The sequence below is a fragment of the Python bivittatus genome, unplaced genomic scaffold, assembly GCF_059951505.1.
Source record: "Python bivittatus isolate LINGU-HERP-01145 unplaced genomic scaffold, Pbiv_v1 ctg000850_np1212, whole genome shotgun sequence".
Lineage (NCBI taxonomy): Eukaryota > Metazoa > Chordata > Lepidosauria > Squamata > Pythonidae > Python > Python bivittatus.
Window position 1 is genome coordinate 56,881,013 of NW_028277112.1, and position 16,919 is coordinate 56,897,931.

Genomic DNA, 16,919 nt, shown 5'->3' on the forward strand with positions numbered 1-16,919 from the left:
AGTAAGTTATGTATATTTTGTGAAACCTAACTGCTTTGTTATCTAAAGTCTCTTCATAGCCTTGAACTCACCTAGTGTCATAATAACTCTTGAATTGCTTTCCAGTTGTCTGTATTTTCAGTTTCACTGAATCAAAAGTTCAGATTTACTTGGCAGACTTCTCTATACTTGGTTAGACTGATAATTCTGCTTTTCCAGGAGGGAGAAAAAGTAAAATGAAGCAAGAACTTGAATGGATGCATGGAATCTGTTTTGAATTACAGTACGGCATCAGTTCGTATCAGTGTTTTCAGGGGAGAATTCTTTCTTAGAGTCATCGTGACCAGTCTGCCCATAATGTAAAGCAGCCTGCCTGGACCTAGTGCCGGCTGAGTTCTTTGGGAAACCGCTCCTATCAGCCCTCGCCAGCATTCAAGTGTTTAAGCAGTTATGCAAGTTACAGGCCAAAACATATCTGGAAAACTGTGATTTAACAACATATAGTTCTAACAGCATGAAGTACCTATGTTGCTGGGGCTACTGTATCTGGGCTGCAAAAATCCAGACAAGGACTGGATAACAGCAAAGAGTTTTCTTTATCTTTGCTGCCATTTAGTAGTCCTCTGGTGTTTTTTGTTTGTTTGTTTGTTTGTTTGCAGTCCAAATATGAATGTTTTAGTTGCACATAAATTAGTTTGTCATATCAAAGAATCTTGGTTTAAGATTAGCGACACCATGCTTGAGCTACAAAGATCTGCATGACCAGAAGGCAGCAGTAAAGAGATTCACTAAACTCTCAGTTCTCTAGATAATTCTGTCTAGCAGTCATCCAGACTTTTGTAGTCCAAATATAGTCACTTTACTTAAGATAGCACATGAACTAGAAATCATGGTTTAGAATAAATCTTATTTTTAGAAAACCAATTTCAAATCATGGGTTCAAAAGCAAACTAAACATCTATATTAGTTTAAAATTAGGTTTTCTAATTTACATATAATATGGTGAGATACTCTGAAACTCCTGAATAAACTCAGATATCCTCCTAATTCTGCAGGAAAAGGGTATGTATGTATAAGGGCTTTCACGGTTCATTCATATAATGGGTTAGAATTATCTATGCACTCAGCCAGTAACTGATTGATACTGCCTTTGCTTTCTCTCTAGTTACTGTCAAGAAAAATTTAAAAGCATTGCACTACTTTTGCATGGCTGAAAAAACACCAGTGGACAATAATATTGTGACAATCGAGGGGGAAAAAAATCCAAAAGGCTTTGGTGATACCTTTTCAAAAGTTGCAATATGTATCTTGAGAGCAAGCCAATATAGAAAACCTGATACAATAATTATAAAGCAAGAGGATAATGCAGAGGAGAGGGAGGGTGGAAAGAAAAAAGTAAATCTAAGAAATGTGGTTCTATTTTATACGTGTATATATATCTTGCTTGAAATACCAGGTTCTCAAGATCAGCAGTTCAGAACATTTTCTTAAGAGCAACGCCAAAGCTGCATAAATGCGAGGTTTCATTCAGGTCACAAATAAATGCCATAAATAATAAATGCTCAGTGTTTTAGTTTTAAAAACAGGGTTTTAGGGTTTGTGTCTATCTGCCATAATGAGCACCAATAATGGTATTCCAACCATTTCCCCTTCCTCCGTTTACTAGAAATTGGTCACACGCAGCTTAAAACACACAAGTGTGTGTGCACATACACCCCCCCGTACAGTGAACTCTACAGTTAATTGCGCTTCTAAGACAGCAGCGTCATTGAGAATACATTCCTGAGGCAGATCTATGCTTTTCCATAGCCGTTTCCAATGTGTGGGCCACACAGTTCATCTGTGTTTACGTGGTATTTCACTGGACGTGTTTGCAACATATTTTAAACCATTTTGTGGTTTGATTTGGCATGTAGTGTAAACCATGAAGCACCTTGATCACCATATATAAGCCCACTTAACTCATAATCATGATCTAGTGTGTCATCTGAGCTAAGACTGGAACTTAACTCCACCTTCCAAACTGGACCCCAAGCCAAATGGCACAAAGTGGACCCACTCCTCTGCAGTTCTGGCTTTATTTTCAACTCCATGGGTTACGGGGGATGAACTGGAGGCACAAAGGGGGTAGGGAAGAGCTTAAAAAACAAAACGGCCAACCACCACAAAGAGATGACAAAAAGGAGGGAGACTGGCTGCAGTTTGTGATTGTAGTTTTATGGTCGTTTTCTTCCACCAGTTCCAGTCAGTGCTGGTTGGCGGCGAGAGATTGTCTCCCAGGCCCCTCCATTGTGGGGCGCTGCAGGGTTCTATTCTCTCTCCCCTCCTTTTCAACACCTACATGAAACTACTGGGGGAGGCCATTTGCCCGTCTGGGGTTCAGTATGCGTGGGACTGGATGGGGAGGAACTGCCTCTGACTCAGTCAAATCAAAACCGAGTGGCTGTGGGTGTTTGGATCACTCAGATCTGGGGATATTCTGGCTTTGACTTTGGATGGGGCTGCACTTCCTGATTCAAGGGAGGCGTGCAATTTTGGGTCTTCCTGGACTCACAGCTTTGCTTGATGAGCAGGTGGTCAGGGAGGCCTTTGCCCAGTTTTCATCTGGTGTTTCAGTTGCACCCTTTCCTAGATCGGGGGAGGGCCTTCAGATAGTCCCTCATGTCCTGGTCACCTCACAGCTTGACTGTTGCAATGTGCCCTACATGGGACTGTCCTTGAAGACCACCTGAAAGCTTCAGCTAGTCCAGAATGCAGTGGCATGGGCAGTGATGGGCATACCTTGGTATGCCCATGTAACACCTCTGCTTCACAAGCTGCATGGGTTGCTAGTTTGCTTCTGGGTGCAATTCAAGGTGCTGGTTGCTACCTATAAAGCTCTACATGACACAGGGCCTGGTTACTTGAGGGACCACCTGTCTCCCATAGTATCTGCCTGATCAATCTGATCTGGCAGGGTTGGCACACCCTGGGTCCCATTGATTTATAAATAACTCAAGGCAGAGAACATACAATACTCCTGCCTCCTAGTTTCCCCACAACCACCACCCTATCAGGTGGGTTACAAGAACCTCTAGTATTAGAACATTAAGTTAGATCAACTTCGGTCATTACCAAGTTGGAAGGCTAAAGAAATTGATGAAATTATCTACAGAAATATGGCAACAGAAGAAGAATCTATAAAAGTTCTAAGCAAACTATGCCAGCAAACCTGGAGAATGACATACTGGCCAACAAACTGGAACAGGTGAATCCACATATCAATACCAAAAAAGATTTAACAAAGTGATTTTGTTTAGTACAAGATGGGACAGAAGGCAACTTAAGACGGGATTCCAGGATTCTGTTATTCTACTTTACTACAATAAAGAGCATTCTTGGAATCTCTGCTGTGCCTGTTTCTTGATCTAGCTTACCTCAAAGGACTGACAGCAATTAATACCTTTTGACAGAAATAGTATCTTACGTAGTCTGGCTGTAAGAGATTAAATAGGATTCTGATTCTTCGGTAGAACTGTTATGTTATGATGTGGTTTATAACACTCTAATGATGCCAAAGATAGTAGGGCAAATCTTACCTGTTTATTTTCTGAAGCATCTATAAGATTGAATTATTAATCATTTAAAACATAGACCTTTCCTGATTTCTAACAACCTAAATCTACAGTATATGAACTTTCAAATCAGCTAGAATTTGTTCCCAAACTGAGAAAGAGGTACTTGAAATTATAGTCAATGCTGTTATATTACCTTCCAGTGTTCGGATATTTCTGATACCTTTGACAAATTCAAAAGTAACTTCTTCACTATGTCAGAGATTATGACGGGCAAATTGTTTTTGAAGTTCTCTTTCCCTCACCATAGCATACTGAGGAGAAATCCATCTTAGTTCCTATCCTGTTTGTCAGATGAAACATAGACAACTTTCCCACCACAACACCGAGGGCTTGGGTAACAATGGTATCCTAACTGCCATAAAATAGAGACATCATAGATTTTGCTCAGTTGATTCACTTGCCCAAATACTAACCCATTTACTGGGATAACAACCACTATTTAGAACTGAACACACAGCTCAGTAGCTCTGGCTTGTCACATTCTGACAACTGTGGTGACTCCCTGACCAAGATCTTCCAAACTCTGCATGCAGAGTTTCAAATACATATCTCTTGTGTACAGAGGATATAAATAAATTATTCAGATTACGCATAATTAAAGTGTAGTGCTTTAATGTAATTGTAATCCATAGCACAAACTTTTCCAATAAACTCTTAACTTTTATCCTATTTGCTAAAATTGTAAAAAATCCATATTTATTTTTTTAAAAACAATTACATATGAAACAAATTGAAAATGAGTTACTATAAAAGAAGATAAAGTCTGCTACTTTTGTTTTTGTTTATTGCATATGACAAGATTCTTGAAAGTGTTAGCCTCCATTTCCTTTAAAAAAATTTGAGACGTGTTTGGCCATCATGTCTCCCAGGATCTTTTTCGAATGTGAGACGCCTTTTTTTAAGCTGTGGTAATTGCATGAATTCTAAACCTGCCAGAAAAAAAAAAAAAAATCCAGAAGAAGAAGAAATTATTAACAAATAAGCAGTCTACAACTATACAGATTTAATTCATATATTCTATCCTTTAATAAGATAAAATATGTATTCTTAATTCTTCAAAGGGTAATTTAACAGAAGTTAAGCATTTCAAGTGTCCCTGATTTTAATTTGTACATTTATTAAATTCATATGCTTGCCTTCCTGTTCAGAAAGACCATTCAAAGAACAGGGTGTCCTCAACAAGGTGAGTCTCTGTCAAAATGACAAAACATTATTGTGACATCATAGCACAAGCACTGCCCATTCATGCATGAAGTATGATGACACAAGTATAAAAAGGGGTGGAGTTGACACTGATGCATATTTCACCATTTGCCCTCAGCTTCCTTCCCCTGTGCATGCCCGTGCCTAAGAAAGATACATTTGCCACACAGCCAATCACAACAGTAAAAATAAGTACAATTTTTGTTTAAAGTCAAACCAGGTAAAAAAAGCACTGTCTAGTGAAGGCTTAGTAAAAGTTTTGGCTGCTCTTCCAAAGGGAAATGTACCTGCATAGTTCTCCTAATGAGTATATTTATGTGCTTTATGTCACTTGACTGTGCTTCAGATAACATGAAATGCCGTTCTAGGCCAGATGCATACAATCTGAGGCTTCAGGATTTCAAGTGTTCCCTGAAAGCTTCCAGATGTTACCAAACTCATTTTTAATCTGATAGAAGTGAAAAATTGTTCAATACTTACTAGAAAGTTCATTATTCATTAAAGGTAAATGTAAATGAAATTAATTCTGTCATGACCCAACACTATATTTTGGGGAATCAGGTCACTGGCATGTCAATCAAAGCTAGATGTGGCCCTTCAACTGAAAAATGTAGACTCCTGTTCTAAATCCTGGACATGCAACCCTGAGGCTTCATGCAACTCTCCAGCTCCCTATGTTTGCATCACTGAAACTCTGCAGCAAATCAATTTTCAATGTTGCAATTTTGGGCAGGATTTATTTTTTATTTTTTATTTTTAATGTACCCCCCAAAGACTTGAATGCAGATTCCAAAACCCCTCCAAAAATTGCCACTGAATAGTTTTCAGTCTGAGAATGACAGAAAGGAGATAATCTTAAATATATGGGAGTATCAAAAATATATGCATTACTGATGTATTAATATATATGTACAAGACTGTGCAGTTCTTTGGACTAGCTCCCCAAAAGGTACTTCAGAGCTTGCAGGAATGTGAACATAGAACCTACTTGCAACGTCTTAAAACAACTGTGCCTTTTCCTGTGAACACATGCTACCTTCATAGCTATTGAACAATCCCAGGAAAATATATAGCTGCTTTAAGGTGTGCACAAAGATGCCACATTTGTGCTCCCATATGCTCCAAAGCATCTTTTGAGAATGAATCTAAAGCACTGCACAGCCCTCAAATGTTTATGTACAGGAAACATGATTAATTTAATAGAACATGTCACCAATGTACACCTCTGATCTATGCCTATATAGATTTTATATAGAATGAGGGCATATTTGTGAAGCTCTGAGATTAAGCCAAAGGAAAGTATAGTAGGGATGCTATAGCCAATCAAGACAGCTTTTCATGATGCTGTTAAAGAATCTTTGCTGATCTACGAAGTAGTATAGGTTCAGGTTAATCTGTGCTACAGAACATTTAAAATATGTTTCAAAGGAGAACCACAGGTCGCAGGCCATTTACAGTGAAATTTTGTGATGTTAACATGAGAGGGAATGATAAAAGTTTTATTGTACACCACCCAGAGTCACTTCAGGTGAGATGGGTGGCCATATAAATTTGATAAATAAATGAATGAATGAATGAATGAATGAATAGAATAGAATAGAATAGAATAGAATAGAATAGAATAGAATAGAATAGAATAGAATAGAATAGAATAGAATAGAATAGTAGTAGTAGTAGTAGTAGTAATAATAACATCTAATCAAGTAACAAAAAAGTCAGGAGGTGAAAGGCTATGGTGACAAAAATATTTTTTACTTTTGGACAGCATCAGATATTGTATAAAAGTAGAATACAGTGATAAGCAGAGTTGACAACCATGGCGGAATGAAGAGCTGGCAAGGAGACCTGCTCTTCAATAATTCCTCTCTGGACAAGGGGGAGGACTTGAGATTGCCCACAGGTGCTCTAGACAGCTCCTCCTTGAGAGGAGACCACAAGATAGTGGTCTCTGACAGGTTTAGAGTTCTGGGAGACGAGGGAATGGCTATCTTGCTCAAACCATGGTCGGCGCCTTTGAAAGGACACTAAGTTCACATACCTCCTTTTCTAATCACTTTCGGAAATGGCTTGTTAACTGCTTTTCAGCTATTAGGAACCTTTGGATTGACAGGTTTTACAGTACCGGGTGAGTTTTATTCAATCCTTAGCGAAAGATAAGAACTTAAAAAAATTTTTTTGGAATAAACAGCAAAAGGATTATTAAAACTTTGATTGTAGAAAGTTACAAATGGACTAAGGGTCCAGATGAATTTGAAATAAGATTTTGGAATTAATTATAAAGAATCCTTCTCATGGGAAAATGCTTTTGTTTTGAATTAAAAAAAAACATAATAAGGTAAGGCTTTGAAAATTGGACACTAGAGGGGGAACTAGAGGGAACTAAAGATTAAATTAAAGGAGAAGTACACATAAACTCAACCTAGAATGAAGCAAAATATTCTAATATTGGACATATTGAAGGATACTTTTGAACAATGGACTCAGAAGTTAATTTTAATAGTATTTTTAATGTAATTACTATTTTAAAAAATAAGCTAATTTTAATAGTGACAACAGTGACATCTGCCTCTATGGAGAGAGTGTGTCTAAAAGATATTATAGAAGAGGAACAAGTTCTACCTGACAAGATCAAGACTAAGTTGAAAGTGGATTTACAAATGACAGGCTATAAAAATGACATGGAAAAAAATGTTATGCTGGAGATACAAAAGAAACAGGCTAATGTCTTAATAATTAAAAGGGACATACAAACCATAAACCAAGAGAGTAACTTGGATAATTCTCCTATATTGGTTTTACAAAAGAGGCTTGTTAAAATTTTGAAGAATCTTGTGAGAAGGGACAAAGAAAAAATTAAAAGAAATCAAGTTCTACAACATTATTTGAATGGACATGGGTATCACCACAGGAAGCATATTATAGAAGGGAAATGGTAACTAAGCAGAAATGGTTAACTTATGGTGACATTTTAGATTTTTACCAGAGAGAATTTAAAATAAAATCATGAAAAGACTTGATATCAGAAGGATACATGTGTCAATGGTTTCAACATGTACAATTAGTAGAAAGATTTAAAGTTGATAAAAGGACATATGGTTTTGAACATGATAAAACTATTTAAAATTGAGTTATGTACTAGTGACAAACATCTTATTGCTAAAATGTATAAACTTTTGCTGAGATTTGAAACAGAAGATGAACAAGTTAAAGATTGATAAAATGGGCTAAAAATTTTGGATATAATATACAAATGGAACAATGGGAAAATATGTGGATGAAAGGGTTGAAATTTACTTTATGTTATAATCTTAAAGAGAATTTTGATGGTATCTGTCACCAGAAAGATTGTCAAAGATGTACAAAGGGATTTCAAATATATGTTGCAAACCTGAACAAGAAGGGACTTTTTATCATCTTTGGGGGACATGTAATAAAGCTAAACAATTTTGGACTCAAATACATATATTAATTCAAAAGATTAATATACAATCAAAACCAAATATGTTTCTTTTGGGGCTGATGGATAAACAAATGGAAAAATCTCATGTATGTTTGCTTTTATATATGATAACTGCAGCAAGACTCAATATTACCTACAATGGAAGGATGGATGGTAAAGTTGATGGAGCTACCTGAGATGGTGAAATTGACAGCTTTGATTAGAGAAAAGACATTGACTAATTTTAATACTAATTGGAAGCCCCTTTTGGACTTTTTGGGGGAAATAGAAAAAAATGAAATTATGAAATATGGATTTGATGATTAATAAAATTAATAGTTTATAGAAAAAATGGATGTTAAGTTGTGATCCTAGAGTAAGATCTGTTTTACTTATATCTGTTGTAAAAGAAGTCAGAAGTCGTGTTGTGCGGCAGTTCTGCCCCTTCCTGGTCACCTCCGGGTTGGACTACTGTAATGCGCTCTACATGGGGCTACCCTTGAAGAGTATCCGGAAACTACAGCTGGTGCCGAATGTGGCGGCGCGGACAGTTCTTAATGCCCCTAGGAGGGCACATATAACACTGCTGTTGCGTGAGCTGCATTGGTTGCCAGTTTGTTTCCGGGTCCAATTCAAGGTGTTGGTTATCACCTTTAAAGCCCTTCATGGCACAGGACCAGGTTATCTGAGGAACCGTCTCGCCCCAGTTATTTCAGCCCGCCCCATTCGGTCCAGCAGAAGGGGCAGGTTGCAGACCCCACCGGTCAAGGAATTTTGACTGGTGGGTTCTAGGCAGAGGGCCTTTTCTGCTGTGGCTCCCGCCCTATGGAACATCTTGCCTCCTGAGGTCCGGTGTGCCCCCTCCCTCATGGCCTTCAGAAAAGGAGTTAAATCCTGGCTCTGTCAGAAGGCCTGGGGGCCGGACAGGGGCTCGCATCTGTGGAGTTGGCTGGTGGGGTGATGGGTTCTGGCTCCCCTCCCCAGCATCTTGAAGGTGTTAGTGCTAAAATATACAGGGGGGTTTTAGGACATTTTTAATGTATGTTTGTATTTTAATTATTTATGGATTTTAGCCAGTGTTGGAGGGATTGGTGTGTTTTTTATTTTTTGTTATTGTGAGCCGCCCAGAGTCACCCGTTGGGGGAGATGGGCGGCATACAAGTTTAATAATAAATAAATAAATAAACAAAATAAATAAACATTGCTTTCTTTTCTTTCCCAAATGCTTTCTGCCTCTTCTAATAGGAAGGCTTATATCTAAAACAGTGTTTATAAACTTTGCTGCAAGTGCAGGGGCCACCTGGTTAGATAAATAACCCCTCTTTATGTTTTCATCTTTAAGAGCATGGGAGTTCATATTTTCAGTAACTCAGATAATTCTAGCTGCATTAGTGTATGCCTTTCTATCCCCTTAATTTCTAAACTCTTTTTAACACTACATTGTTACTAAAACATTTAAACCTCAGATTAAATATTTATTAATGACTTGAATTATTTTGTTTCCTAGGCAATACAATAACAATTCTTAACACAAACTTGCTTGCAGCAAAAGATCTCAGTAATACTTTTCATAGCATAAAATGGCACCTGCCATGCTTATACATGTGTGAAACAGGCCAACATGTTTGCCCCTGTGCAAAATGGCAGCTACCATGATTGTGCACATGGACTCTAACTGCACTTGAGACCTGTTCATTATTGTCAGTTTTCTAGATTTCAGTGTCCAAGTTGCTATCAGTTTCAGTCACTGATACATTTGCATGAACCAGAAATAACAACTCCTGGTTCTGATCTGGCTAGTTGATTGGCTGTAAATGCAAAGAATCAGGGAATGAACTGGCAAGCAGATTCTGGCCAGTGAATGGCAGGAGGTTTGGTGAAGCACCTGGTGGACCTCCACAAACCACTGATGATCTGTTCATTACAGATTGAGTATCACTGATCTAGAACAGACGAGTGCTACAATTCCTGTTTTCAGATGACAAGCAGAGTAGTTTAGCTCTCAGATGCAAAAGGAAGATGCATTTCTGTCTCCAAGTGGGGGGCACTGCCATTTTCCCCAAGGGAAGGAAGGGTTGGCTGATCTTTTGCTGACTCTTTATCGGTGGATGCTTTCAGTCCTTAATGGACTGAAAAAGCAAAAGGAATGCCAAAAGAACATTTAAAAAACATTTTAAAGTAAATTCAGTTATTAACCATAGTATTTTCTGAGTAAATTAGATATGTAACAAATATGCCAAACGTGTTAATTGTATGGGTAAACCAAGTTATACACATTGCATTGTATGTTATTAAAACAGCAACATGAACTTAGATCAGTAAAGAGTGATAAAAAAAATGAGCATTGCATGTATTTCAATTTTTTTCCCAAATTCCACTTTTTCTGAATTTTTTTTTCCCTTGGCTTCAAAATTTCTGGAAATTTTACATCTCTAGAGCTACATGAATCAATTTTTTAAATCTACAACTCAGTATTCTGTATATACTTATATACTTCTTTTAAGTACAGTGGTACCTCGGGTCACGAATGCTTCTGTTCACGAACAATTCGGGTCACGAACAGCACCGTTCGCAAAATTTTGCTTCCATTCACAAACTCCGCACCAGGTGACGAACAGGATCCGCGGCCATTTTCCCTGCTGTGACACGTGGTCATGGCTTCCTGTAGGGAGGGGGACTCTCCCTCCAAACAATAACTGCCTCCCCACCCGCCTTCCTGTCCTCCATGCCAGAAGTTGCCTCGAGCAAGGTTAGTGTTCTCTCTCTTTGTACTATACTGTACTGTACTTTGTTTCATATTTTTGTGGTTTAAAAAAAAAAATACATATGGTTCAGAACGGATTAACCGTATTTACACTGAACCTTATGGGAAAATTTGATTCGGTTGGCAACCAAAATCGGTTGGCCACCAAATTCGTAGGGGTCAGAACAGATTAACCGTATTTGCATTGAACCTTATGGGAAAATTTGATTCAGGTCGCGACCAATTCGGGTTGCGACCAGAGTCGCGGAACGAATTAAGTTCGTGACCCGAGATACCACTGTATATAAAAAGCGGGAAGGGAAGACTCTGGAGTCAAACCCCGGCTTTCCACATGAGCATGAAGGTTTTAGGCAACAATACAGAAGTGATCGGGTATTGCCTTCTCCTGGGATTTTTTTTTTCTTTTCATACCAATCTAGCCCATTGCCTTGGCATTTCCTGGTGGCCTTCCATCCAAGTACTAACCAAGTCTAATCCTGCCTGGGTTTTTAAAGGTCATCTAAGATCACCAAAGTGCTATCTATTATGGCATAATTGTAAATTGAAAGATGCACCGATATTGCCCAATAAAACCAATGGTGAACAATAAACTACGTTTTTTGATTAGAACAAAGATAACATTGAACATTCCCTTGTAATTTTTACTATTCTTTATTTCAGAAAGTAGCAGCAGCACTTTGCTTTGTGCTCTTACCTGAAACATCTTGTTTTCTTTGTTCAGCTGATAATGAAGTAGATCCTTTCCCCCTGGAATATTCTCCAGTATACTGAATGCTCAAGTTCATAAACCTATCTGGACTGGATATGGCTTTGCATACATGTGAATCATAGGGAGATGAATCCATTGATTGTATGAATGGGGGGTCACCCCAAAATCTTTCCTCAAATTGTAATTCAGGACTGCTACTTGTTTTTCCTCCTATTTCTAAAAAATTGCCTGAGCTTTGCTGGAATGGAACATCTTTTCTACTAGAAATTAAGTGACAAAAATGCTTGAAATCATGGATAGAGTTCAGTTGTTGTGCAAGAGGTTGCTTTTTTCCCAAGTGTTCATTTTTAGCATCATGATAGATAGGATTCTTTAAGAAATCAGAGATCTCTAGCTGTTGGCCTTTGACAACTTCTGAAACAGTCATTCTATTTTGTGGACAATTCTCAATATAAGAGCTAAAGTCCTGATTACAGTGCAAATATGGCATTGTGGTTTCATTATTGATATGAGCAGGACCTCCAATATTGTTCAGTGTTAGATGTGATGCATTTATTCTTCTTTCTGTTTCCACTTCTTTCAGAAATGGGAGATAAAGTTGCCTCTCTTCCTTTACATTATCTTGAAAGGGACAGATGTCTCCCTCATATAATATTGAAGGTACGACAAAACTATGTTCTCCAGTTGATTTCAGAGAACCGCAAGATCCATTCTGGCAGATATCCAGGGAACAGTTTTTGCTCTGTTCTTCATGAAAGCAATCTGAATGCTCAGTAAAGGGACTATGTCCTTGAAATCTGGAGAACAAAGCCTCAGGAAATGGAAGTTGAGAACAAGAGCAGATGGCAGAATTAATGTTTCCTTGAGGAGGCATAATTTCTTTTTGTATTTCCGGCCTTGTTAATGGCTTGAGGATGTACAATGATGTGATATCACTAAAATTCTGAAAAAATAAGAAATAGATCTGAGTTCATAAAAATAAACACATGCAGCTTTTTAGTGTGAATATTCAACTGTTAAGTAACAGCAACGATAGGAACTCCAATCTGCACAAAAATATTATCAACACCCAAAGAAGAGGTATAGCTTTGGGAACAAGGGGGAAATTGTATCCCAGAAAAGCTTATAGGTTGGGAGAAACGCTAATAATGTTATGTTGATCACTGTGTTGCCATACAAACTGTAACATTTTAAGAAAATATTTCACATTCTTGAGAAAAGAAAAATAGCACTATACGAGCAATAGCTCCCTTGGCAGGTTGCACAACAGAGCTGCGCAAATCCTTTGAAAGATCAGATCAGAAAGACTTTTGATCACATGGGAAATGCAAAGTACAGTGGCTGTATATGCACATGCACAGCAAGCCCACAGGCTTTGATAAAGATATAACTGCTTTAATAATTGGAAAAGACAGAAGCACCTCTTTTGAAGGACTTGTGCAGCTATATCACACATACCATAATGAAAGAAAGTTGAATTCAAACTATACTGGACCTAAAAATAGTATTATCATTATCAAGTTGCTACTGAAAAACCACTGGCATTCAGTATAGTAAAGCCCTACAGTGAAGTGGAAACATCTGTAGCCCAGTAACTATACCTTAAACAATGATTACATGGGGCATCAGAGCTGTTAACACTGGTGTGGTGATAGCCTATGATACCCTTAATCATGCTACAGCAACATTACAGAGATGGTTGTTGTGGTATCACATTAACTTGGATTAATATCAGAGTACATCTGAACTACCGTATGCTCCAGCAATAGTGCAAGCTACACACAGTTTCAGTGCAAGCTACACACAGTTTTAACTTGGATTAACATCAGAGTACACCTGAACTCCTGATTCATAATCTTCTTGATAAGCAGCATTTTCTATATGTGGTTGCAAAGGACTAGCAATGACTGCAATACTGTTTGTTTTTAATTTAATGCACAAGTTTTTTTGCAATTGCATTAGCCAATATGATTAGGAATTAATCAAAAAACAAACACAATCTCAGGAGCTATTTTGGTTTCTTTCCTGTTTCAACAACAACAAAAACAAAACTGAATTATACACGTCATGCTTGTATATGTACACATATCCTGGACAACTGACCTCCAAAACTTTTTCTGGCACTTCAGGCAAAAGTTCCTGAAGCTCAGCAAAAGATGCTGCCAGGAGCCATTCCAGTGAACTTTTCTTTAGCATGAGTTGAGCAACTAGTGGATTCATGCATGGAAATGTAAGCAAGCATTTCTCTGCCTAGAGAAAAAAATAGAAATAGAATTAGACTTACGTTTTGTTTTGGTACTCCACTGGTATATGTATCCAGGCAACTGAAGATGATATGTGGTTATGAGATTATCTTATTGCTAAGCCCCACCCCCCAAAGGTTCAATAGAAAAAAAGATTTGTAGAACAGGAAAAACTGATATTGTTTCTTAATGGTCAACAGTCAAGTTGCCAGGAATATCTGTTATCTGAGAAATTATAGGTAACTAGTTCACTATAAGAGCCTCCAATCTGGGATGATGCTCGGACTGATTTCAAATTTTGAGAAAGTGGCACAGGTATAGTTGTGTTCGTCACAAAATGGGTTCCTTGGCAATGTAACTAATTTTTACACCAGATTACTAGTTTCACAAAAGGGCAAAATGGTAAAGCTAGAAGAAAAATAACCTGCCCAACCACCAAAGGACAAAACAGAAATGTGCTATGAGCTCCAAAATATAACATTCCTTTGAATCCACAATTTTATGTTCTATTCATCTCACTAAACAGAAACCCATCAATTTTCCCAAATAGTCTTTAAATAAATCCCTCTAAAATTAATGTATTCTCCAAATCTAATGGAAGATAATTTCCAAAATAAATTTCCCCCCTCCAATTCAATTCCTGCTCAATTAACTTTCAATGTACTTACCTCCTATTGCCATTCCAACTAACTTCCTACTCTTTGTCATGTTACTGTGGAGAATTCCTCTTAAGAACATTTGGAATTCCCTAAGAAATATTTGCTCCTAGGAATCTTGAAGCTGAATAAATCTCCCCTCTCTCTCTGAAAAGAAAGCTGAGCTTCTATTCAGTCCTATAAAACACTAGCATCAGAGGATCCAGGCTGATCAGTGTAAAAATGCACATATAAGCAGGACTTCACATAAGTAAAGGTTTATTTCTTCCTGTAAGTACGGATTTCTGCAAGAATCCTTCTCATAGCCTCTAACTAAACTTTGAGTGCAATTCTGAAAGTTCAGATTTAAAAACCTCTGGTTGCAAGCTTCTGGTTGCTGGAAAAATATTTGTTCTTCAGATGGCAGACTTCTTTCATGTGATGACCTTGCCAATTGTCAGTTGGATTGACCAATGAAGTTCCTTTGACCTTGCTTTTGAACTGATTCTCCCATAAAGACATTTTGTTCCTGGTCTCCAACTTTTCTCCATTTATCAGCTCCCTGGGGAACCTGAAGCAAGGAGTTGTTGTTCCACTTAAAGCAGGGAACTTTTTCTCTGTCAACTCAACTCACCTACCCCCAGTCTTTATAAGAAAATCAACCAGTTTGCCTGGGATTACTACTCAAAAACAAACGCTGAACTAAACTAACACCTCTTGGGATCTACATCTCCTGAATGCTCTTTTAGTGTCCAGCACATTAACACTAGAAATGTTGGTGTCTTATAAACAAAAGAAAGCCAAATCATTTACCTCTGATGGCAGAACAGAAAGCCATGACTTGTTCAGCCACTCCTGAGGATGTTGTTTAGAAGCTAATAGAATGTGGTCAGCTATCTGGCGAACCAAAAGTGCTGTCTCTTCAACTCCTGGTGTAAGAACCACCTAAAATATATTTGCCTTTTAAATTTAGAATGAAAATTATATACAGGTAGAAAGCACAAAAATAATCCTTTGATATCTTAATACCCAAGTGATGATACATGTTCACCATCCTACCTAGATGGAAAAATGTCTCTATTATTTATGCTCTGATAACTTAACTGGGACTGAGAATTATAAATATATTATTCCTGTAGATTCCTGTACAGTGTTGCATAATTGATTAAGGGTGTGAGACTCCTATTGTGTATTAACTTGAACAGAAAAAGCTTTTTTAAACAATATTCTTGTCAAGAGGAAGGAAGGGGGAATGTGGCCAAATTAATCAAGGATTAGACACTACTAAAATTTATTGTATGAATCCAACTTCAGGATATATCCATACAAGCACTTTTGGCTGGCTCTTGTCACACACATCTGAAAATGTAAAAAACAGCTCAGATAGAGGAAAGTGCTATTTATACCAGTCCCAATTATTTTAGTAAAAGAATAAACATGCAAAACTCCAGGGATCAAATGTGCTCAATCGAAGTGTTCTGACCCCTAAATTAGAGCCACATGATTGGGATGGTAGTGAGGAGGCTCACAAAATATGTAAAGAACAAATCTGGGCGCTGAAAGCTGCACATATGTTAACCCTTTATTGTCCGAGTGCCTAATGATTAAATGATTTGCTAGTGTGGGAACATAGTGACACATACATACATTTAAACACAAACTACCTTCACTTCAAAGTCTTCTGACTTCTGCGCAAAAGGAATCAGGGCTGCATAAATCAAAGCAAGATGATGCAGAGTTTTTCCAGTTAGGCTGTATCTAAATGAAACAGCATATTTTGTTATTGTCTTCCTACACACGCGTGTGCACGCGCACTCACAGAGTATTCCTTTTTTAAACCTTCTTTGAACATTAAATATTCTCTTTACTTATTTACATTTTAAGAAAACAAAGGTTACTGCACAGTAATTGTGTCTGAACTTGTAGATTGAGGAAAAAGTGCTACAGATTATGTACAGTATTTGTTTATTTACTTATTAATCACATTTATATGGCCACCCATCTCACAAAAAGCGACTATGGGCGGCGTTCAACAATATTAATATCCTTACTATATTACATTATGTTTATTTAATATATTTTAACTGCAAGCCTAAATGCTGCAATGAAGTAAGTAGAACCTAACAGAAAATGCTCTATAACAGTTCTCTTCCCTCCCAAATTTTTTCAGAACCCTAGGAAGAGAAAACTACAGTGGTACCTCGGGATACGAACTTAATCCGTTCCGTGACTCTGGTTGCAACTCGAGTTGGTCTCAAGTCGAGGTAAAGTTTCCCATAGGGTTCAATGTAAATCTGGTTAATCCGTTCCGCCCTCCGAATTTGGTCGCA

General features: G+C 37.7%; 1 protein-coding gene across 1 annotated transcript in view; it reads right to left on the reverse strand.

Annotated features, from left to right (window-relative positions):
- Window positions 1-4,424: 4,424 nt before the first annotated feature.
- The window catches only part of SHOC1 (shortage in chiasmata 1), a 52,960-nt gene continuing 40,465 nt past the window's right edge, over window positions 4,425-16,919 (reverse strand). The window contains exons 24-28 of the mRNA XM_088130518.1: window positions 16,254-16,347; window positions 15,403-15,534; window positions 13,815-13,961; window positions 11,697-12,654; window positions 4,425-4,525 (exon numbers count right to left, since the gene is read on the reverse strand). Of these exons, the coding sequence (XP_087986644.1) occupies window positions 4,425-4,525; window positions 11,697-12,654; window positions 13,815-13,961; window positions 15,403-15,534; window positions 16,254-16,347 (1,432 nt within the window). The remainder of the gene's footprint in view (window positions 4,526-11,696; window positions 12,655-13,814; window positions 13,962-15,402; window positions 15,535-16,253; window positions 16,348-16,919) is intronic.